We start from the raw sequence: 24,453 nt of genomic DNA on the forward strand, positions 1-24,453 counted from the left end.
GCGGCCGACTTCTGCTCAGGTCACGATGTCGCGATTTGTGGGTTCGAGCCCCACGTGGGGCTCTGTGCTGACAGCTCGGAGCCTGGAGCCTGCTTCCGATTCTGGGGTCTCCCCGCCCCCTCTGCCTCTCCCCTGCTTGTACTCTCTCTCTCTTTCTCTCTCTCCCTCAAAAATAAACATTAAAAAATTTTTTTTAATAGATAGATAAATAAATAAATAAATTAATTAATTATTTTAAAAAAGCAATCTTCCTCTGTTCCCAAATACACACACCAGAGGAGTTTGTCAAGCCATCTGCCTACGGAGATTTCAACATTAGGCATAGAAATCCCCAAGCAATGAACCATTTCCACACAGGAAAGAGAAAACAAACACAATGCTACAGCCTTAAGTTGAAAAGGAAGCAAAGTTTAATGCATGAGAAGAAGCAGCCACATGGGAATTAACTGTAATGGCCAGGAACCATGAAAATACACATTTTGCGTATTTTCTGCCCTGTTCCAGAAGAGAGCTGCTCACTCTTCACTCTCATGGACCACCATCTGGAAAGAGAGTGGGCACTTTGAGTTGCGTCAGACGGCAGAGACACATTTCCTCCTGACCCCTCTCCCCACAAGCGCCAGGGAGTTGCTTGCTTGGGTTTTTCAGGAGGACACAGGATAGTTTTTGGACCTCAGGAGAATACACGACTGCATCCATGGAGGCAGTCACCCCATAGCCTGAGAAACTGGCCCCCAGGGAACAAGCCCCATCCTCAGGGACCTGGTACCCCTGGTTATTTGCCTACAGGTGCAGTGAATGAAGACCAGCGCCAGCAGAGGGCGTCTGAAAGATCTCAGCAGGAAAACGCTCCTTCCTTTTCAGGATGGTGTTTTAGTGCAAACTTGTGTTCCAGTGAGACTCTTCTTAGCTAAATGACTTCAAGCAGACCCCTTGCTTTCCTGTGCCTGAGACTGACCAGTTCTAAAGTAAAGGCTCCTCCAAGGTTGCTTCCTGCTCCAAAGTGTCTGCATCACTGTGGGTTCTTCCCAGGTGCCCCGGAGCCACAACCCTCGCCTACACCTGCCGCTCTCCGTCTAGTGCCCATGGGGACCACTCACCCTGCTGGAGGTGAAGTCGCGGGTCTTGGCGCGAAGCTTGTTGACTTGAGATTCTGCAATATCAGCACGTTCCTCCGCCTCCTCGAGCTCGTGCTGAGCTTTGCGGAATTTGGTGAGATGCGCATTGGCTTGTTCATCCTAAAACCAAAGAGCCCAGGCAGGGAAGGTGAGCGCGCGCCTGTCTCAGAGCTCCCTGCGAGGGACAGGCCAGGCTGCTGTTGGAAAATCACAGTGTGTGTCTGACTTACAGCCTCCTCGGCCTGCCTCTTGTAGGATTTGACTTTCACTTGAAGTTTATCCACCAGATCCTGCAACCTCAGCACATTCTTCCTGTCCTCTTCACTCTAGAAGCAAGGACACAGCGTGCGGCCAGAGAAGGGGGCAGAGTTGCACGAGGTCTGGCCACTTTCTCTGGGGCACTGGGTTGCTTCCTGTATTCTGGAGCGGGAACCCAGGGCGGTGTTTGCGCTTTGCAGAGAAAACGCTTTGCGGAAATGCTTTCTTTCACTTACCTGGTAGGTTAACTCTTTGACCCGCCGCTCATATTTCCTCAGGCCCTTGACGGACTCTGTGTTCTTCTTCTGCTCCCCTTCGAGCTCAAACTCCAGCTCCCGGATCTGCAGAAACGGGTGGGAAGTTAGTCTGGGGCTGGAGAAGGAGCGGTTGAGGCCAGAGGCTCAACCAGGGCTTCCTCCCACAGGTACCCGCGTCTCCAGTTTCTGGATCTGCTTCTTGCCGCCCTTCAGGGCCAGCTGCTCAGCCTCGTCCAGACGGTGCTGAAGGTCCTTCACCGTCTGCTCCAGGTTCTTCTTCATCCGCTCCAGGTGGGCGCTGGTGTCCTGCTCCTTCTTCAGCTCCTCGGCCATCATGGCCGCCTGCAATTGCATCACACCACAAACCCACCAAGATGCATACAGAGGTCAGGTGCCCTGGAGCTACCAGAACCTGGGTACCCAAGGACCAGAGTCGTGCTAGAGAAAAAGGACGAGGGACAAGGCGGTCCCTGAGTCCGCTCTTCCACAGTGGAGCATGAGAAGAGCTACACCAAGTACAGAAAGTAACCCGACTAACACAACCTCCGGGGACTGGATGGAAAATGGGCTCTTCTTCCCTTTCTGACACTGGCCTCCCTGGGACCTTCCTCACCGCCCCAGGAAATTCTTTGCTTCATTATCACCAGCGTGTGTCTTCAAAGGAATCTGAGACCTGCAGAAGACCGGGTCGGTACCCACAGTGCAGGTTTGGGGATAGTGAGCCGAAGGGAAGGTGGGTAGGGAATGGAGGCGTGGGCGAGCAGAAGGGCTGCGGTGGTCCCCACAAGCATCAGGTGGCACTATGAGAGCTGTGTCTGGTGGGGACAAGCCCGCTCAGGCCCAGGCGGCTTCAGGCCAGGCCAGGTGACATTCGGTGAGATAGTGACATCTCAGAGTTTCATTTTCATGTCTGCAACAAGTGAGATGTTGAAGGAGAGAACAGCATACCTGTCTGTGGGCCTCAGAAATAGACTGTAATCCTTTCCAGTCTTTTTTTTTTTCTTTTCTTTGCCCCATTATTTATCACATTGGCCTTTTAAATGTGCGGAGGGGATGTGCTGAGTCGGATGGAGGGGAGGCAGATTGCAATTTGGGAGCAGAATGCACCCCACGTGTTCCCCCCGGCGAGGCCCCCAGCTGTCTGGTGGGAACTATCTCAGGCTTGGGAGAAGGAGGGGCTTTAATGAAATGCAGATTTGGCCGCCACACAGGGACAGCACGGGAGAGCCTTACGTCTGTGATGGCCTTCTTGGCCTTCTCTTCCGCATTCCTGGCGTCCCTGCTGGCATCTTCAACCTCGCTCTGGAGCTGCGTGAGGTCCGTCTCCAGCTTCTTCTTGGTGTGGATGAGGCTGGTGTTCTAGGGCGGGGAGGAGGGCCGTGTCACCCGGCGCGGGTCAGGCCCGGGTCTCTCCCCCTCCACCGGCCCGCCCGCCCCTCACCTGGGTGTGAAGCAGCTGCACCCTCTCGTTGGCGTCCAGGAGCTCCTGCTCGGCCAGCTTCCGAGCCCTCTCCGTCTGCTCCAGGGTCGCCCGCAGCTCCTCGACCTCAGCCTGCAGCAGGTTGGCCCTGCGCTCCACCATGGCCAGCTGCTCCTTCAGGTCCTCCTGGCCCCGGAGCGCGTCGTCCAGGTGCAGCTGGGTGTCCTAGGCGGAGAGTAAAGGAAAGGTCTAGTTGGCGTCGAGGCATGAGGGCCACGCGTCTAGTCGACGTCTTTGAGCGCTTGCGGACGGGAGAGGCTTTCCCGCCAACGAGCCGTCCCAAACCTTCAGCTGCCCCTGGACGCTGCGGAGGTGCTTGAGGGTCTCCGCAGCCTGGCGGTTGGCGTGGCTCAGCTGGACCTCGATTTCATTCAGGTCCCCCTCCATCTTCTTCTTGATCCTGATGGCCTCGTTCCTGCTGCGCACTTCGGCGTCCAGGGCGCTCTGCATGGTCTCCACCGTCCTCTGGTAGTTTCTCTTCAGCTGCTCAATCTCTTCGTCTTTCTCGGCGATCTTTCTGTCGATTTCTGATTTCACCTGTGTCAGTTCAAGCTGGATTCGGAGGATTTTGGCCTCTTCATGCTCAAGGGCGGCCTTGGGAGAAGAACAGGAACAGTGCCCGTGAAGGAACAGAGCCTGCTACATCACCCTTTGTGGGGGCATTTCATAACCGTAACTCAACAGCATTCAAAACTATCTTTTAAAAAATTCCCTTTTTAAAGAGCTGGTGAATGGATGAAAAAGATGTGGTTTCTATATACAATGTAATACTACTTGGCAATGAGAAAGAATGAAACCTTGCCGTCTGCAACGACGTGGATGGAACTGGAGGGTATTATGCTGAGTGAAATAAGTCAGTCAGACAAGGACAGATATCGAATGTTTTCATGCATATGTGGATCTTGAGAAACTTAACAGAAGTCCATGGGGGAAGGGAGGGGGAAAATAGTTACAGACAGAGAGGGAGGGAGGCAGACCCTAAGAGACTCTTAAATACAGAGAACAAACTGGGCGTTGATGGGAGGGTGGGGGAGAGGGGAAAGTGGGTGATGGGCATTGAGGAGGGCACTCATTGAGATGAACACTGGGTGTTGTATGTAAGTGATGAACCACAGGAATCTACCCTCAAAACCAAAAGCACATGGTATGTTAGCCAATTTGACCATAAATTATATTAAAAATAAATTTAAAAATAAATTAAAAATTTCCTTTTTAACTTCAGTGCAGAAATCATATCTGTTTCACTGCCGTTTGTTTTTTATTATCTGATCAAACAGTAATAGCATTTAAATCAGCCTATCCCTTAGGAGCATAAAGCGCCTTATGGATGCTTTAAATTCATCTAAGATTCTGCAAGATCTCACTTTTAGACCTATCTTAATGTAATGATTTTTCCCCAATAAATCCAAGATAGTCCACAGGGGTTGTTTCATGCCGGCAGACAGGAAAGGAGCCGGCATCAGGAAGCTGGCCTGGCAGAGATGGGAAGGGTGACACGGGGTGAGGCCAGCGGGCATCCCTGGTGGGAGCTGTCCCCACGGCCGCCTGCCCGGTGTCTGCTCACCTCCGCTTCCTCAAGAGCCAGCTGGATGTCTGCCTTTTCCAGTTCGATCTGCTTCCTTGATTTCTCCAGTTCGTGGATGGTCTTCCCATTTTCAGCGATTTGCTCCGTGAGATCTGCTATCTCCTCTGCAAAGAAATCAGTTTGGGTTTGCACGTGAGCGCCTCCCCACAAGCACCTGCGGGAGGCCCTGTAACCAGCCCGTCCTGGTTCTAAGGTGGCTGTTTCCCAGAGACAAGACAGCGGACAGACAGACAAGAGCTCCTCAGTCACCCCAGCGGGTGACGAGCACTTTCTGGACATGCTCAGAAGGACGCGCGAGCAGGGATTTGCGTCCCGAAGCCATGCCCGCCCCGGTGACAGCACCAAGGCAGACGGCAGGCTGTCTAGAGCTGCTTACGCTCCAAATTCTTGTTCTCTCGCCTCACGGTTTCCAGTTGATCCAAGGCTTCCTCGTAGGCATTTTTCAGTTTGAAGAGCTCGGTGCTCAAGGACCGGGACTCCTTCAGAGATGCCTCCAGCTCTGTCTGGCTCTCCTCGCACTTGGTTTTCCATTCGGCTAGCACCTGGAACGCAGGCATGGAAGGGGTCCCCTTCCTCAGCTCTTCTCCAAGCCCCGAACTAAACAGAAGCGTGCAGGTAGCTAAGCCTAAAAGTGCGGCTTCACTCAATACCATCTCTTGCCTTAGTTCCTTGTTCCTGATTATCTGACTGATGGAGATTTCCTCCCACAAATATACCCGAGATCAGTAACATATCAGCAACGGTTGCCATGTCTAAAAAGCCCATGGATCCTTTGAGAAGGAATTCTCTGCCCTTTTCTTAATATGAGAATGGCCCTGAACTTCTAAAGATTTCCTTAAAACTTCGGTTCAAGTCAACCTTCGTGTCCTACTAAAAGAGAGGCTTCCAGAGAGCCTCCCGAAGGGACCCGAGTTAGATTCCCTCGTGTCAGCCCCCCCAGACACACCAGCAGTGTGGGGAGCGGAGACGTATGGAACGGAACAACACTGTAGCAACTGGTTTGTCTCCCCCGACAATGCTCGAGAGGGGCCTCCACCCCCAACCCATGCCCGTTTCATTTTACACGGGGGGAAAAGCCAGCCCGGTGAAGTTCAGGACTTGCCCAAGGTCGCGCTGCCGGTCGGGCCGATCAGGACTGGGACCCAGCCTCCTCCTCCCAGGACTGCAAGGGAGTCCCCAGCACCAAGCGTGCAGCTTGCATGGCGCTGACCCCACACCTTGTCAAAGTTCCTCTGCTTCTTGTCCAGAGCGGCGGCCATGGAGTTGGCCCTTTCAACGTCGACCATCAGGTCCTCGACCTCTCCCTGCAGCCTCTGCTTGGTCTTCTCCAAGGAGGCGCACTTAGCATTCACTGCCTCAACCTGTTCCTCAGAGTCTTGAAGGCGCTGAGCAAGTTTTTTCCTTAAAGAATACGAAAGAGAAGCAGATGCTATTTAAATCTCAATCCTCCTGAACAGCACTATTCATCAAGTCGGAAGCACTCATCTGTGTGACTGAAACAGCCGCCTGTTTTCATAAGCCCAGGAGAATTTCCTGTCTGCTAAAGCACAGTGATCAGTAACCTGCCTTGTGTCTAACCAAGATCAAGGTTGTTTGTCTTCATGAAATGTGCTGCTGCCAGGTCCCTCCAATGGCACACGCAGTGCCACGTTAAAAGATGTTAAGAGAGGTGAGGGAAGGGGCGCCTGGGTAGCTCAGTCGGTTGAGCGTCTGACTTCAGCTCAGCTCATGATCTCGCGGGCTGGGAGTTCGAGCCCCGCGACGGGCTCCGTGCTGACAGCTCGGAGCCTGGAGCCTGCTTCGGATTCTGTGTCTCCCTCCCTCTCTCTCTCTGCCCCTCCCCTGCTTGCATTCTGTTTCTCTCTCTCTCAAAAATAAATAAACATACAAAAGAAAAAAGAGGTGAGGGAACACCTAGTAATGCAACAAAACCATTCCCAAGTACATAGTTCAAAAGTCAGTGCCCTCTGTCAGTATCATTTGAGAGTTCTCATTCCTCTAAAGGCAAATGGAGTTGCGTACTTGGCCTCCTCCAGCTCCTCTGTGCGCTGGATGGCGTCCGTCTCGTATTTGGTCCTCCACTGGGCCACCTCGCTGTTGGCCTTGGACAGCGCCCTCTGCAGCTCGGCCTTGCCCTCCTGCTCCTCCTCGTACTGTTCCCGTAGCAGGTCACAGTCATGGCGGGAGGACTGCAGGGCGTGGGCCAGCGCGTTCTTGGCCTGCAAGAGTCAAGGAAGAGGAGAGCCCCCGGTGGATTAGCATTTTGGTGTCTTGCACCGTGACCCTGCTACCATCGCCTCCTGAGTCAAGTTGCCGTGTTTTCCCACAGGTGGTAATGGAAGAGGAGATCAAGGAAGCACTCCCTTGGATTTCCTACCTTACTTTCTTCCTCTAACTGCCTCTTGAGCTCCTCTATTTGCTGGGTAAATGCTTGCTTGCTCCTGGAAAGTTGGGACACTATGCTTTCCTTTTCTTCCAGTTGACGACTCAGCTCACCTGTGTCCAGAAGGAGATATTTTCATTGTATTCACTTTTTCATTCATTCGTTCATTCATTCATTCATTCATTCATTCATCAAGTTCCTGCTATGTGTAAGGCACTGTGCTAAGATCTGGGGAGAGACTAAATGAGCAGGTGTGGTCCTTTCTTGGGGGAGAAGAGAGGTGTCCATGAAAAGGAAACCAAAGACACAACTGATAAGATATTGTTATAAACTCCTAGAAGCTTGGAGTGACTTTTGCCAATAAAACCCATTGAGAACGATTGTAAATTTAAACATTACCACCTAGGGGCACCTGTGTGGCTCAGTCAGTTAAGCATCCAACTTCGGCTCCGGTCATGATCTCACAGTTTGTGGGTTCAAGCCCCACATCGGGCTCTGTGCTGACAGCAGAGTCTGGAGCCTGCTTAGAATTCTGTGTCTCCCTCTCTCTCTGCCCGCCCCCCCCCCCCTCCGCCCCAACTTGCACTCTCTCCCTCTCTCTCTCCCAAAGATAAATAAAACATTAAAAAAAAACAACCATTACCACCTAAAAATGCCCATCAGACCTTCTAGTGGCTGGTGTTTCCAGCTGTTTATTGGTTTGCCATGAAAGAGAACTAATGCTTTCTTAGGACTTTACAGCTAGTAATTTGAGGTTAGACTCTTGGGTAAAGGTGGTAGGTTGAGGTTTCTATGCTTCTGCGGAGGGAAGAGGGGAGAGTTGGGGGGGGGGGCGGGGAGAGGCCTTATGACTCCAGAGGTGAATTCCCAAGAAATTACCAAGGTTATTATAGAAAGTGGCAACTAAGCCTCTCTTCTTCCCTGTGTTGGTCGTGGCTGCTAGCAAAGGGTTGACTGATTCACTGGGATGATGGGCTGGAGGAGCAGGGCTGGGGGCAGGGCACATTTCCTAGGTGAAAGCCCCAGATAATGTTTCCCTGTATTTCCACTACTACCCAGCAGGAGCCTATCCAACCCGGCCGTGTTTCTTGATCTATTGTCTGAAATACTTGACTCCATACCACATATCTGAATTCGTGCGTGGCAAGATATGGAAGAGCCAAGAGCCTTATTTCTAGTCCTGTTTCTGACATTTAGATCCTTCTTGATGCAAGGTATTATTGGTGTTGAAAGAGCTTGAACCAGGTGATGTTCTGGATCCCTTCTCATTCTGGTCTGCTTTTCTTCACCCCTGTTTTTACTGAACACTCAATGGTGCCCCCCCTTCGTGATATTTTGAATGATCCCTTTTTTGTTATTCTAATGGCTTTTCTCTGATAATATGCTTTCCTAGAGGTTCTCCCCACACAGTGCTGCCCTTTCCTGTCAACCAGTCGCCCCCCACCATAGGCGACCAGAAGGCGTGGCCCCTCCCATCCCATCGCTCACCAGCCTCCGTCTGCAGACGGGACTTCTGTGTGGCCAGCTCGCTCATGCTCCTTTGAATTTCCTCGTTCTTGCCCCTGGCCTCGCTTAACTGATCCTCCAGAGTTCGGCATATTTTATCTAGATTGGCCTAAAGGATTGAGAAGGGGGAGAGAACCAAGTCCGAATTCAGACCACAAAGACCCAGAGGCGGCTCTCCGCAAAAGCACTGGGCCCCGTCCTGCCAGAGCACCTTCGATTTAGACACGCTCTCCACATTGCTGGCCAGGTCGTCGATCTCCATCTTCAACTCGCTCTTCTCCTTCTCCAGCTTCTGCTTGACCCTCTGTAGGTTGTCTATCTGCTCCCCCAGCTCGGCCACGCTGTCCGCGTGCTTCTTCCTCAGGGTGGCCGCCGTGGCTTCGTGCTGCAGGGTGGCCTCCTCCAGGTCCCTGCGCATCTTCTGGAACTCGGCCTCCCGCTTCTTGTTCAGCTCGATCTGGGTGGAGGTGACGCCTCCCGCCTCCTCCAGCCTCTCGCTCAGCTCCTCCAGTTCCCGGGCGTAGTCGCTGCGCTGCTTCTCTGTCTTTGCACGGGTTGCCCGCTCTGCCTCAATCTCTTCTTCCAGTTCCTCAATCCGAGCCTGTGGAGGGCAGCCATTCACCCATGGGCAGTCGGTCCCTAGAGTGACTCACCCTGCATGTCAAGCATGGGCTAGTTTCCATTCTCATTAGATAAACCAAAGTTTAAGCTTCTCCTATAGGAGGAAACGTTGCTCATTTCCTTTAATACAAGTTTTTCCTGCCCCAGCGTGGTCATTACCTCTGCAGTGACCAACCCAGGATATTGTCCCTTCAACTACATGTTGACCCCAAACACCTTTGTTATGTATTTTATTTTAAACTATGGAAAAATTGCTCATCGCTGCTGGGTCAGCCTAGCAGAAAGGCAACCAATGAGGCGGGCATTCCCGTGGTCCTGCCCACCTGCTCGCAATGGCTTACAGCAGGCGGCACCCAGCCTACGGTGGGCGACCTTCATGTGAAAGAAAAGTCCAGGATTCCTCCTACCTGTAGCTCTTTGATCTTCTTCTGAAACTGGAGGCCCAGAGTCTGCTCATCTTCCATTTTGCTCTGCAGCTGACTGTATTCGAAATCCTTCCTGTGGAGGGAAATGTAGAATGCGTGAAGACAGAACAGCCAGAGGCTTGGAAGACTGAAAGCAGTGGTTTTAGGACCTACTTCTTGAGCCTTTCATCCAGCTGCTGCTTATCACTCTCCAGATCTAATATGGACTCTTGGGCAAGCTTCAAGTCTCCCTCCAGCTTCCTTTTGTTCCTTTCCAGATCTACACGGAGCTTCTTTTCTTGTTCTAGGGAGCTTTCCAGCTGAAAAGGACACCATATCCTTTTGAAAACAAATGCTCTGCACCAGAGGATTTGGGGGGTTCGTCCAACCCTGAAGTTCTGGGACTCCCAATTAGTACTATTTCCTTACATCATCAACTTGCTGCTCCAATTTGCTCTTGATTTTGCTCAGAGAGTTGACTTTGTCCTCTTCGGCTTGGAGGTCATCCAGGGTCTGCTGGTGGGCCTCTTGGAGGGCCTTCTTCTCCCTGGTCAGCTTTGCAATGGTTTCATCCAACCCAGCAAGTTCTTCAGTAAGGTTTTTAACCTAAGAAGAGGCCACAAGCAATTAGAAGAAGAAATGAAGTCTGGTTCACAAGGACTACACGAAGCTGGAAAGACCCACGGAGAGAGAGTACCTTGTTCTCTGTGGCATGTTTCTCCTTTTCAACCTTGGCCAGGGTCAGCTCAAGGTCATCGATGTCTTTCTTGAGCTCTGAACACTCGTCCTCCAGTTTCCTCTTCTTGGCCGTCAGCTCGGCGTTGATCTCCTCCTCATCCTCAGCTCTCTCAGTCACCTCCTTGATCTTGGCCTCCAGCTGGAATTTGGCTTTGATCAGCTGGTCACACCTTTCCTCTGCATCCAACAAGTTTTCACTTTCCTTAAAAAAAAAAAAAAAAAAAAAAGAATCATGACTTCCTTTGATGAGATAAGGTTTGTGACATTTCCAGCACCTTGGTATACATGAAGTCCTTTATGAAGCACCCCAACTAAAAATCAAAAATCCCACCCCAAGTCCAGTTTTTCTAAATAATCAAATCTACAAGAAAAGTTAAAAAAAAATTCTAGACACGCACAGCTTGCACTTGGAGCTGTAGGTCATTCTTCTCTTGTACTAGAGTCACCAATTTTTCCTCCAGTTCCTTCCTCTTCGCCTCTGACTTGGCGAGTTCGTCTTTGGTTTTCTGAAACTCCTCCTTCATGGTGGCCATCTCCTTCTCGGTCTCTGCGCTCTTGAGGAGGGGCTTGATCTTGAAGAAGAGTTTCATCCAGGGCCAGTGCTTGACGTTCATGAAGGCGCGGACGTTGTACTGGATACAGAAGATGGACTCCCTGAAAAGAAAACATCGATTATTTCCAGGAGAGAGCCCCCCCGCCCACCGCTGCCTTCCCCAAAGGGCTCATGCTTGAACAGAGACCCTCCTCGACCTTCTCTGCACCATCTTCTGGAATTCCACACGCATGAGAAACCCCCTGCACACCGCTTGTGTCCGGGTGATCAGTTTGGCCAGGCGGTCATCCCGCATTTCTTCCAGCGTTCCCAGCAAGCCAGCCTTGAAGAACACCTTCCGGGGGAGAAGGATGATATGAGTCTGTGTGCTGGAGAAGTCTAAAAGGGACTATGGGCCAGCATCTGTCAGAACCAAGGCATTACCTTGGTATGCCCAAATTTGTACTGAGTGTGGTCAATATCGATGGACGCCAGCAGCTTCTCACAAGCCTTCTTGCTGTCGATGAATTGTCCCTCAGGGATTGCGCTGGCATTCAGCACTCGGTATCTGCCATTGTAGATACAGGGACAATCATAGACCATCAGCAAAGACGTAAACATTGGAGACCAACTAGTTTGGGCCTCTCTCCTAATAGGCAAGAAGGCCAAGGTCCAGAGAGGGAAAGAAACTCGCACACAGTCACACTGCTGGGTGATGGCCTTTAATCCAAGCCTCCTGATTCTCAGGGAAGGTCTTTTTCTGCCATATTGGATATCAGACAAGCTCTTGAGAAAACATGGAAGAAAGAAGTGCATACATACTTGGCCAGGAGGTACGTCAATCATTTTACCTGAAACTCTGTACCTGCTCTGTTGAAACGGGCCTTTTCATACCAGTATTTCTCCCTCTCAAATCCCAGCATCTACACACCTCAGCAAGAAGCGTATATGACATTTTATCACACACCTTTGCTTAAAATCTCCATACAGAATCCTATTTGGGAATCCCTTCCTGCAAATGCGGATGCCCTCCAGGACACCATTACACCGCAGCTGGTGCAGGACAAGGCTGTGTTCCATGGCCCCTGAGAAGAGAGGTGAGAAACATTAGCTTCACGCAGGATCTCCTGGAAACTGGGCACCATGTACAGCACCAGCAGGTGTCTTACCTGGAGTTTTGGTTTCATTGGGAATTATACAGCGCACAAAGTGAGGATGAGTCGTTCTTAAATTTGACATCAACTTGTTGAGGTTTTCCTAAAAGAAAAAGACTACATTTGACAGGCTGCTGTAGGCTTTTACAGAGACAGAGATATATCGTAATGAAAAATGAGGCATCTATTTTGAACTTACCATGAATTGTAAAGGACGAAATCTTTTAACTCTTTCTTTGAATACCCCAATGGCTAGAGGTGCAGGCAAGTAACTGATAACAATAGCCTTTTGCTTCACAGTCAGCTGGAGACTAACCATGTACAAAATGCTCTCTGAAATCAATTCCAGAAATGCGTCTGGCTCCACAGGGAGCTTGGGATGCTATTGCCTGTGTCCTTTTGGCAACTTGGAAGGTTTGTGCTGAGGACTCACCCCCTAGGCCATCTAGCCCAACTCCTTGCTGTACAAAGTGATAATGAAATTCTGGACCCACATTTGTTACACCTCATTTACATATTTATATATTTATATAATTATTATATTATTATAGGTTCATATTTTATCAAACTGCCACTCAGTTCCCCGAGTAACAGCAATCAGATTGAGACCACATTACTATTCTTGAATAAACCAAGGTTGTCTCCATCGCTTAAACCAACTGCAAGCAAATAAACTTGTATTTTTCTTACCCTGAAGAGGGCAGACACGGTTTGGAAAGAAGAACCCTTCTTCTTGGCAACTTTCTTCTTTCCACTGTCAGCTGAAAGACATAAAAGATGGCGCACACTCTTATCCGATCTACAGGGATCTTTTGGGCCTGTGAACTGAGGCACAGGAGACAGCACGGACACAAGGCGCTCTGTGGAGTCTCTTACCATCTGCCGTAGCAAAGGTGGCGTAGAGGTGTGCCAGGAGCCTGTTGGAGGACTTCTGGTATAAGCCGACCACGGTCTCGTTCAGCGGGTCCTTGTTCTTCTCCAGCCAGCCCGAGACACTGTAGTCCACAGTGCCTGCATAGTGGATCAGCGAGAAGTGCGCCTCAGCCCTGCCCTTGACCACCTTGGGCTTCTGGAAGTTGCTGGACTTGCCCAGGTGCTGGTCGTACAGCTTGTTCTTGAAAGAGGTGTCTGTGGCCTTGGGGAACATGCACTCCTCCTCCAGGATGGAGAAGATGCCCATAGGCTGGATTAAAGCAAAGCAAAATGCGTGTGAGGTACATGTGAGCTGCAGCAGTGAGCCACAGAGTAGACAAGACGAGGTTACTGAGTGGACAGATCAGGACACCTTCTCGATGAGCTCAATGCAGGCAGCCAGGTCCATCCCGAAGTCGATGAACGTCCACTCGATGCCCTCCTTCTTGTACTCCTCCTGCTCCAGCACGAACATGTGGTGGTTGAAGAACTGTTGCAGCTTCTCGTTGGTGAAGTTGATGCACAGCTGCTCCAGGCTGTTGTACTGATGCCAAAATACAGAGTTCACATGCAGAGTTAGACGTCGAAAACCAAAGACCCATCAGCCTCCCTCTTCACTGCCTCAGGCTCTGCTAACTCATTCACTCCCCCCCCCACCCCCGACACGGGCATGTTCTTCAGGGTCTAGCCCAGATCACATCTCCTCCTTGGAGACTTCTCTTAACTTCCAGCTAGAAGGTGTTTCTCTGTCCCCCGAGTCCCCATGGTCGGGATCTCTCCTGTGCACCAAGCACGGTCTGCTTATTTTGTAGTTACTCTTAGGTGCACAGTACATACCTTCTGTTTTCCTCTACAAACTACAAGCTCATCTTTCATTCGCCAGCATGCCTTGTGTCTCTTGTAGGCACAAAATATATGCTCTCACGGATGGCTATATGAGAGCCTAGAACAGCAGGGTATTTATGTGAAAATCCCGTGACTGGCTTATCAACTTCTCTATGTGGCTGGCTCTTCCTATGCCAATAATTGCATTTGAGTTCTTTCTTTTATCCACTTCACAATGTCTTTTATAAAATTCCACTTACCATGCATCTCCTCCTCTCTTGAAATTATACAGCCCCCCACCCCACAAAGTACTTCTCTTCTACCTGATCCACCCTACGGTGCCCTACAGGGTGTGCTGCTCTGACAGGTTGCTCACCTCAACCTGTTCCCTCTAGGATCATCATGACCAGTCCCTCCACACACAGCCATGTGAAGACATGAGCACTGGGAACACAAACCTCAAAGATCTCAAAGCCCGCAATGTCCAAAACACCAATGAAGTGTTGTCTTGGCAGCTTTGTGTCCAGTTGTTGGTTGATGCGAGTGACCATCCACAAGAACAGCTTTTCATAAACTGATTTGGAAAGGGCATTCACAGCATGGTGGACCTGTTAGAGGAAAGGTCACTGGGGTTGGAAGGTGATGGCCGTCGGGTGCCTGTGTCTCTCCCAGCCTCTAAGCAGCCACTTACCTGATCCACGGTTTGACCTTTGGTAACATACTCATTCCCAACTTTCACTCTGGGGAAGCACAAAGCCTTCAGGAGGTCCGAAGAGTTCAGGCCCATCAGATAGGCTGTTTTGTCGGCCACTGCCAGGAAAAGAAAGACAGAGGGACACCCGTCAGGCTTGGCAAAGTAGAGGAACCACTCTGAAAATCATCCAGATGTTTCAAAGCTTGGTGAAGGTTGTCTTGTTTTATGTTCCATATCTTTATATTTTTAAAAAACGTTTATTTATTTTTGAGAGACAGAGCACGAGTGGGGGAGGGGCAGAGAGAGAAAGACACGCACACAGAATCCGAGCAGGCTCCAGGCTCTGAGCTGTCAGCACAGAGCCCGATATGGGGCTCAAACCCACATACTATGAGATCATGACCTGAGCCAAAGTCGGATGCTCAAACAACTGAGCCACCCAGGCGCCCATGTTCCATATCTTTAAACTGCTGGTATGTGGCCAACGGAAGCCAAGTCACTCAGAGGATATGATAGCTTTTATGAAAAGGTAGGACTGGGTTCCGGAAAGCCCCGGTTCATGTCTCATTGCCTCGGAAACAAGCCCATTCCAGTGATTCAGCAAATGGGGATGGTAACACTAGGCATCAGAGCCCCAGAGAGGTCCACCTCTCCAGGTGGAAGAAGGATTAATTGCTTTCAAACGAGGCACCAAATGATCTCCCCCCCCCCCCCCCCCCAGCTCGGGCTTATGTCCTGTTGTGGTGATTTTGTACCTTCGGTGCCGTCAGGCTCTGCCTGCTCTTCCCGCTGCTTTTGCTTGAACTTCATGTTCCCATAGTGCATCACGGCACCCGTCAGCTTGTAGAGTCCAGACTTCTCTTCTGGGGTGAAGCCCAGGATGTCGATGGCGCTCTGGCATTCAAAGAACAGCATGTTAGTCCGCGGACCCTCATGATGGAGGAGGGGCACCCCGCACGTATTGCCTCTGTTTTACTTACGTCGGTAGCCAACAGCTCCTCTGCGTCATCAATGCTGGCCACCAGGATTTCACCCTGGCTGATGAACGGGTAGTCATAAGGGTTGGTTGTAATAAGGAGCAGCTCTGAAATGACAGATTCAAAATCAAGAGGTCCCCCAGGTGCAAAGCAAACATCCACCCAGTGGATTTGATCTCCTGGATTCTGGGCTGAGGTTCTCACTGCTGGAGCCCAAATTGAGCTTAGAGTTAAAAATCTCTTCAACAGCTTCCCACTACTCAGGCTGTGGCTGACCATTTAAAGTCCAGGGAAGACTTTGCAGCCTGCCCAGGCAATGTAGATTAGGAGCCCGAGAGAGCATTAGAGTTCTCTTGCCTTGCACATGAATGGTGCATATCAGTGTAGGTTGGGAAAATTTAATACAGAAAACTGGCTTAGTGGGGGTCAGGAGAGGAGCCCCCATGGAGGGGAAGCACAGGTGGTTTTCCAAACCCCTTGAAAGGCTGCAGCGTGTTTCCAGGCTTGGGACCAGAAGGCGGGCCAAGTACAGCCAATGAGCAAAGACCCTGCTCACCTAAGCCTCTGTTGGGTATGGAACAAGGGGCCAGGTGAAAATCCTGTCCTGGTGCCTCGAGGTATTTGGGGAGAGGTTGGGTCCTACGTCAGGACACTAGGGGGCGCGGAAGGACAATTAAATGCCTAGTTGCTGAGAAGGTGTTTTTGGAACCAGTGCTAAATCCAGTCATGGTTTCATCTTGTTCCTGTCCACTGGATTCTGGTTTTTTGTTTTTTGTTTTTTTCCAAATTGACACATCACTGTCAAAATAGCCTCATCTATTCCTAAAACAAACTTCTTCCGTTGGCTACCTAGTCCCCTATATACAGGTGCAACTTTCCTTGGTCCGGTGACGCCAGAGCCCGGACGCCTCACCTATGAGCTCAGGCTTCTTGTTTGAAAGAATCTGATAGAAGATGTGGTAGCTTCTCTCAGCCTTCAGCTGGAAGGTCACTCTTGATTTTTCCAGCAGATCTATGAACACAAACATGGCACTGTTTTCCAAACCGGCCCCACCACCCCGAGCCGCCATCCTGTCCGTAATCTACTTACAAGTTTCAATATCTGCAGAGGCCAGCTTCCCGGTGGTTCCAAAATGGATTCGGATGAACTTGCCCTATGGGAGGTGGGGCGAGGAAGAGACACCAATGTCTAAGCGGTTGCAAATGTTCCCGCTAGTCTCTTGGGCAGTGTGAACAGGAGCTTTATTTCCCTACCTAAAATTAAGTATGTCTCCTTCTCCCTTCTCTGTCCATTTTGAGGGCCCCCCTTTCTTCCATGCCCTTTGCTCCACATTTCCTCCAAACGGCCCCCACCCCATCCAGTCATAAGGTAACAGAGTGATTTTTTTTTCAAGATGCAAATCAAACCATATCACTTCCCTGCTTACAGAATCCCTCAGTAGCTTCCTGAATAAAATCCAACCCCCTTCTTGTGGCCTCCACATGACCAGACCTCTGTCTTCCTCTTCCCCCACCTCTTGGGACCTACCTCCTGCCCACCTTGCTGCCACCATGAGAACTCTCTCGGGTCCCTTGACTACATAAGGTCTCCCCCCGCCCCAGAGTGTGCTTGCTTTTCCCTTTGTCCTTCCTCATCCTGCAGATCTTGGGGTTCGTGGGCCAGTACCCCCCCCCCCAGATCCCTTTTCTACCATTCCTGTCTTAAGGAGATCCTGCCCCCAGTCACTCCATCACACACCCCATTTGTGGAGCTTTTCATGAAGGCATCATTATCTAAAATGGTCTGGTTGCTGTGTTCCATTCCATCGTTGCCTGTCTCCCCCCCCCCCCCCCCCCACACAGCCTGTTGCCTCCGAGAGGACAGGAAGATTGCCCGTCCTGAGGGCCCCAGAGAAAACCCCAGCTGAACTGAACTCAGACTCACAAAGCGAGATGAGTTGTCGTTCCTCACGGTTTTGGCATTCCCAAAAGCCTCCAGCAACGGGTTGGCGCTGATGATTTGGTCTTCCAGCGTCCCCTAATGCAAGGAATCGCGGGGAGGAAGAAGCCGCGAGGGACGGGGGAACCACTCCCTGGCCCTGTCACTCCCACCCACCCTTGCTGTCCAGGGCAGAGCCCACCCCTCCTTGACTTTTCCAGTTCAAGTACCGACAGATCCTCAACATGGCCCACTTCACACCCTCTTGCTGTGTTGTAATACAGTGAAACCTTGGATTGCGAGTAACTTGTTTTGTGAGTGTTCCGAAAGACAAGCAAACACTTCTAATAAATTTTAACTTGATAAATGAGCAGTGTCTTGCAATACAAGTAGTACATGATGCTCAATGTCACATGATCCCAACTGAGCCAATGGTTCTCGAAACTCACTTTGATAACATGAGTGCTTTGGATTACAAGCCTGTTTCTCCAACGAACTCTGCTCGCAAACCAAGGTTTTACCGTCCTTGGGTACACTTGGGTGTCTTGATGTAAAATTCCCATAATGCTTCATTCAGTCCCTCGGTTCTTCAGTTAGTTGGGTCATCTGCATTCATTTTGTACTGTTGTCATCTGTTTGTTTGGAAAAGCACGTGTGGCTACAGTTTTCCTAAACTGGTGCATGTGATTCTGCCATAAAAAGAAAAAGCTCTCCGGGCACCTGGGTGGCTCAGTCAGTTAAACCTACTTTGGCTCAGGTCATGATCTCTCGGTCTGTGAGTTCGCGGTCTGTGAATTCAAGCCCCTAGTTGGGCTCTGTGCTGACACCTCAGAGCCTGGAGCCTGCTTTGGATTCTGTGTCTCCCTCTCTCTCTGTCCTCCCCCGCTTGTGCTCTCTCTCTCTCTCTCTCTCTCTCTCAAAAAGAAATAAACATTTAAAAGATCAAAAAAGAAAAAAAGAAAAAGCTCTCTGAGCTGCTCCCCAAATGACCTTCCTTAGTTAAGCCTTACATCCCTGTTTCATAGGAAATCACAGGATCTGGTCGTGTAAGCTTGACCCCACACTGGGTTGTCTGCAGTCACGGGCTCTCTGAGGACTTCAAGTCTGAGCCTGCCCTCCTTGCCTTGAAGAGAGGAGAGTGTGGCCTCCTCACACCCCTCGCTGTGAGGCTGAGACCACGGTCACAAGCAGAAGCAGGGCAAACCCCTCCCCTTCCCTATACCTTCATCTTGGAGTCCTTCTTCTTGGCCAGGTCTCCAGTAGCCGCAATTGTTGCAAAGTACTGGATGACCCTTTTGGTGTTCACAGTCTTCCCTGCCCCGGATTCTCCGCTATTTGTTGTGACCCAAAGAGAGAGAGAGAAAGAAACACGTCCTGTAGGTATAAACTGCCTCCCCAAGATGTCACACAGAGGCCTGGACGTACCCCTGAGCCACAGCGGACACACACCTACTAGACCAATGTGAGAAACTACTCAGAAAGGCAGAGGCCCCAGGGAAGCCTCATCACTTCTGAGCTGCCCCAGCGGCGGGCGATCCCAGTTTCCTGAGACCTTGCACATACCCTCTTGCCCATCACCATCTCCATCTTTTTATCACAGACTCTGCTTTAGGTACTTTCTATTTAAAAAAAATTTGTTTAGGCTTCTTTACTTATTTTGAGAGAGACAGAATGTGCAGGGAAGGGACATAGGGAGAGGGAGAGAGAGAATCCCAAGCAGGCTCTGCACTGTCAGTGCAGAGCCCGATGCAGGGCTCGAACCCATGAACCGTGAGATCATGACCTGAGCTGAAATCAAGAGTCAGACACTTAACCGACTGAGCCATCCAGGAGCCCCCTTTCTAATCCACAGAGCAAACAGCACCTTTGCCTCCTGCATTGGAGACAAAGAGCCACAGCTATGACACTTACGTGATCAGAATGGACTGGTTTTCACGGTCTGCAGGAGGAGAAAATAAAATAGAGTTGATGGCGGCAGAAAGAACTTCCCCATTTTGTCAGGCGGTCCAGGTTCACTACGCCGGTCCTCTTGCCTGTAGCATTCTGTGTGGTCCCAGGGGTGGCTCCAAGAGCCTCCTCTTTGACAGTAAGACTCAGAGGGTAAGGCTCTGCTTCAAACCAGCCAGTGACTTCTCATCTAACCAGGCCGGACCACATGATATTGGTAATCTTTATTTTCACCCCGTAAACATGTCGGTTTCATAGGCTTTACGCAATGCTTGCATTCAACCCAAACTCTCTAGCAGGGCCCCTGCAAGGCCCTAAAAGATCTGGACCCTTTCAGCCTAAGTCCCTCTACCCTCCTCTCTTCGTGCTGGAGGGTACAGGCTGGCCCTCCATTCCAGCGCCACCCCCATCCCCCCCTCTGGAGATGCACCTGTCAGCATGAACTGATAGGCGTTGTCGGAGATGGAGAAGATGTGGGGCGGGGCCTCCTGGCGCTTCTTGCCTCGGTAGCCCTCCACCACCTCGGGGTTGTACACCGGCAGCCACTTGTAGGGGTTGACGGTGACGCAGAAGAGGCCCGAGTAGGTCTGTGGGAGTGTAAAAACGGGGTGTATGTGTGTGTGTGTGTGTGTGTGCGTGAAAGCCTTTGCTTTTATTATTATCTCACTTTCCTTATGCTAAACTTGTACAGGAGAGATTGATTTCTCTTCAGCAATGGGGCAGATGACTGAGAGAGGGGAGCCGCTGGCCCTCCGGCAAATGACCCTGCCCAGACCTGGAGCTCAGCCTGGCTTTCCTGCCCCTGCCTTCCCTCCCTGCTTCCAGCCTCTCTTCCCAGTCCCCTCTTCCTCTGTCACCTGCTGTCTGTCTCTAGCCCCTTCCCTCATCCTCTCCTCCCATTTCCCCTCTTTTGTTGGACAGCTGAGTCGAACACTAGGCTTTCTGATGCTGTTACCCACACAAATGTCCCCACCTGCCCCCACCCCCCAGCACCATCAGATGCCCCAGGAAGTGTGGGCACTCACATAGATCATCCAGGAGGTGTACCGGTCCTTGAGGTTGTACAGCACGGCTGGCTCGTTCAGGTGCGTCAGCATGGCCATGTCCTCGATCCGGTCGAACTTGGGGGGGTTCATTGCATACACGTCCTCGGGTTTGACCACCAGGGTCTGCGTGGGAAGAGGTACAAGGACTACCTGGGGTCCGCTGTGTGTGTTTCCCCCTGCAGGTATCTGTCTGGATCCCACAAAGAGCCTGGATCCCAAGGGGCAAGCCCTGGGGAAAAGGCCCCTCTGACAGTGGGAGAAGATGGGGCAGTGACAGCACGTGATTGTTTCTGTCACTCAGGGATTGTGCCTTTTGCTCTCTGCAATGGTCCCATCTCTGGGCAAGGCTGGCGGGCGGGCAACCTGCCTTCTCCTGGCCTCAAGCAGGGATCTACTTAAACCACCCCATGCAACTAGCCCTCCTTGGGACGGGTCCAGACCATCTTGGTTATGTCTGGCTTTCCCCTTCCCTGCTGCCTCGCAGACCCACTCTCAGCTTCGCCACCTGCCACATCCCAAGAGCCACCCTCCCGGAGCCCCGGTGCATGGTGGCATCGAAGGGCAATTCTCACTGCCTGTTTTCTTCACCCCGACCCACTGACACTATTTCCTCTTCTCTTTCAGATTTTCTTGTTCTTTTAATTTTCTTTTAAACTTTTCTCGGAACATTTCCAGATTCTTCTGGTCTCGATTCCAGAAAGTAGTGAAGTCCAGAATTTCTCCAAGCACCCCCACAATGTTCTGGGCCAGAATGTAATAGGCCACATAGAGGGAGGCTGCCTTTTCACATGGCGCCTGTGTGGTCCACTAGGACCCCCTACCCGTTTCCCATACTTCATACTTTCCATGCTTCCTCAGATGGCTACCACTAGAAGGAAATAGGGAAACCCAGGCTACCAAGCGAGAGTGTTTTACTAAAGGAGATCTTCTCACAGTTGGACTCCCAACCCCACACCCCTGCGTTGCCCCTAGAGTGCTGTGAACATCAGCAAAGGCTCCTGAACGCGAATCGCTTTAACCAGCCACAACCGGGATCTTCGCCCACCCTGCAGCCTGAGGCCAGCGTTATTAGGCTTTCTCCGAGGACACCAGGGAAGCCGTGTGGGCGCGGGCAGGGGCACAGACGCTGGGACCCCAGGGACGGACAGAGGGCCCAGCGGCCTGCAGGGGGCGTGCGCAAGGCTTACCCGGTTGTCTTCGGTTTCCACCGTGACCTTCCCATCCTGAGTACTCTTAATTCTCCCCTTGGCGTATTCCTCCTTTGAGTCGACCACAAAGCAGTAGGTTTTGGCATCAAAGGGCTGGTTCTGAGCCTCAATCCTCTCCTTTTCCGACTTCCGGAGGAAAGGAGCGGCGATGCCGAATACTTCCATCTCAGTGTCACTACTCATGGTGTCACTGGAAGGCGGACCAGCAGGTGAGCCCTGGAGGGGACCCCACCCCGTTCCAGGCCCGAGTCCCTGCGGCTCTACCTGATCCGTCCTTCACTCCCTGGGGCTCCACCCACAGGACCCCAGGGCTGCGAAAATCAAATGTGCACATATTTGCCCAGTGGGTTCTCTGCACAAAATGCACAGAGCACAGGAAATCCAGGCTCCTGACTAGTTGAGGCTTGGATGGGAAGGGGCCCCAGGGCCGAGTGCAGCTCTCTGCACCTCACTTTCCTCTTCTGCGAAGCCCCGGTGGTGCCGAGGGAAACTTGACAAATAAACGCCATTCTTCAAAGTCAGGGTGCTAAGTGGCAGATCGCTAAGGAATTTGGGGGCGTTTGGATTCAAGGTGCTCTCTCCTCACACAAGGAAGCCTCTGCTTCCTTCGGTTGCTAAGAGTACAAGTGGCGTCAGATGCCAGCATCCGTCTGGAAGTTTCCTCTCCAGCCTAAATTGTGCTTGTCTGAGCCCTCTTGGCTCTGAGCCCTCAAGGCCACTGGGAGGCAGGAGAAACTGGTAACCTTGAATTACCTGGAGCCTTCCAACCGCAGAGGGACTGGACCTTTCTTACCTGGAGAGTCACACCCACAGGAAGGCAGCAGGAAGCAGCAGCCGTGGAAAACCTGACCTGCAATAAATACGCAAAAGGCAAAGTCAGGGCACGTGGGAGCATCCGGTTCAGCTTTGAAACGGCTCTCTGTGGGATAACTAAGTAAGACTAACAGACAAATGACTTAGGAAGGGCCTTGGCCCAGAGGCAGCTGGAGGAGCAGGTGGGACGTGACCCACAAGCAAGCCATTAAGGCAGTAAAAACCCAGGCTGCCCCCAAATCTGGCTGCTATCAGCAGGGCCTGCCATTCAGAACTGGGCAGGAAGGTCGTAATCCCTGTTAGGAAGCTTCTGGTTCCCGCAGGGGCAGGTCTCCTAGACTTCGATGAGCAGAGAAGATTCCCTGACATTGGCTCCCGGCCGCACAGCCGGCGTGGGCTTGAGGGGACAGGACACCGGACAGACACACAGCCCAGGTGGGCCAGGTGAGGGCAGGGAAGGCGCTGCGTCCCGCCGGCCGTCTGCACGGATCAGAGACGCCAGGGGAGTACAGCGAGCCATGACGGACAGGCCACGGTCCACGGCGTGTGCAGCGGGTTCCTGCCCAAGAGGGCGCTCGACGATGAGGTTAAGGGGAGAGAGCGGAGGTGGAAGGAGGGCCTGAAGGCCCCCTGCTTCGGTGGCTTGCTGGAGGCAGAGGTGGATGGCCACTTGGCCCAGAGAGATCCAGCTCCACATCTAACTGATTTCTTACCAAAGCCAGGCAGGGCCCGCACCAGCGCCCAGCCACTCGGAGTCGGTGTCCCCCGGGGACGCAGAGTTGAAAAGGGCCCCCAAGAGGGGCGCTGTGACTTACCTCCGCCCGGGGAGAGAGGGAGCTACAGAGGGGCTGCTGCCTCCTGGGCTTTTATAGGCCCCCCGCCAAGCCCACGGCTCAGCCCTTCTCTATATTTGGAAAGAGAATGACCGACACCACAGGCCGAGAACCAGCTCCTTCCTCACGTTTTTTTTGGTCGTTGCCAAGGGACAGGTATATATAGAAATGAGCGGGATCCGTCACCATTTTCCAGCTGTGGAGGTTGGAAGTTTGAGATGCCTTTCTCTGAGCTTGGGGCTGGCACGGCCTCACCCGTGGGGATGTAAGTGGCCGTCTGGCTGCAGAGGGCCCGGTCCGCAGGCGGCTGGCGCTTGGCGGTCAGGGCGAGCCGGGCCCTGAGGCCAGAGTGCAGCCCATCCCACCGCGGGGCAAAGGGGACGAAAACTTAAATCCTCTGGGAATTGTGAGCAAGACTTTTGTCACAACACAGGGCTGGGACAAGGCTGTGCGACGGTAGAGTTTGTGCCGGGAACAATACCAACAACAACACCCATAATAGTAACTCCTCTGTCACCTCCCCCCTGCTGCTTTCACCGTGTAACTTTCTGCCTTATTAGGATCATTTTTAACTTAATCCTTTTTGAAACCCCAGTAGGACCACCAAGTACATGAATTCCAGGGAGCTATTCTGGCCCCAGTATTTTCAGCAACAGCTGCTTAAGGACCCGCTGTTATTAAGATATATTACTAATCGGGGAGGACCAGCTGCTGGCCTGGGTGGGGGGCATGGGGGAGCAGTGGGGCCTGCAGAGAGGGGGGGCGCAGGGGGCTGTCTGACACATGCGGGTGTTTCCAAATTGAGATTGGAAAAATAAAACCTCGGGACAAGAGTAAGGGTGTATTTGGGGCACCTGGACGGCTCAGTTGGTTGAGCGTCCGACTCTTGACTTCGGCTCAGGTCCTGATCTCATGGTTTGTGAGTTTGAGCCCCACGTCGGGCTCTGTGCTGACAGTAAGAAGCCTTCTTGGGATTCTCTCTCTGACCGTCCCCCCCCGCCCCCCGCCACCTCAAAATAAATAAACTTTAAAAGAAAAAAAGAGTAAGGGTATATTTGAAACTTTCACCCATTCTCCTTCTATTTTTGTTTGTTTGTTCCTTCACCCCACCCACATTTTTCCCCCCCTGGCCAAACCCTTGGGAGGGTGGCCAGGTGGGCATCCTGTGGTTAATTGTGGCCAGAACTGGGTGTTCCCACTTGAGAACAGGAACTGCCACCTAACGACCCTCCCATCCTGAGCCC

The 24,453-nt window shown here is 51.8% G+C and overlaps 1 protein-coding gene across 1 annotated transcript; it reads right to left on the reverse strand.

The window, feature by feature from the left end:
- Positions 1-308: 308 nt before the first annotated feature.
- LOC122206602 (myosin-3) lies at positions 309-21,746 on the reverse strand. Its single transcript, XM_042915943.1, has 39 exons — positions 21,543-21,746; positions 20,335-20,478; positions 19,740-19,896; positions 19,274-19,301; positions 18,585-18,693; positions 17,369-17,461; positions 16,535-16,598; positions 16,358-16,456; positions 15,448-15,551; positions 15,223-15,361; positions 14,465-14,583; positions 14,232-14,381; positions 13,322-13,492; positions 12,913-13,219; positions 12,727-12,797; positions 12,052-12,139; positions 11,850-11,967; positions 11,327-11,450; positions 11,101-11,237; positions 10,749-11,004; positions 10,310-10,552; positions 10,042-10,218; positions 9,787-9,932; positions 9,616-9,706; positions 8,799-9,188; positions 8,570-8,696; positions 7,076-7,194; positions 6,721-6,917; positions 5,916-6,099; positions 5,075-5,240; positions 4,678-4,802; positions 3,399-3,707; positions 3,075-3,278; positions 2,867-2,992; positions 1,805-1,975; positions 1,613-1,717; positions 1,349-1,444; positions 1,101-1,238; positions 309-542 (listed from the first exon to the last, which is right to left on the reverse strand). Exons 1-39 carry the CDS (start codon positions 21,744-21,746, stop codon positions 516-518), a joined length of 5,823 nt encoding a protein of 1,940 aa, XP_042771877.1. The 3' UTR covers positions 309-515.
- Positions 21,747-24,453: the final 2,707 nt, after the last annotated feature.

The sequence above is a fragment of the Panthera leo genome, chromosome E1, assembly GCF_018350215.1.
Source record: "Panthera leo isolate Ple1 chromosome E1, P.leo_Ple1_pat1.1, whole genome shotgun sequence".
Classification (NCBI taxonomy): Eukaryota; Metazoa; Chordata; class Mammalia; order Carnivora; family Felidae; genus Panthera; species Panthera leo.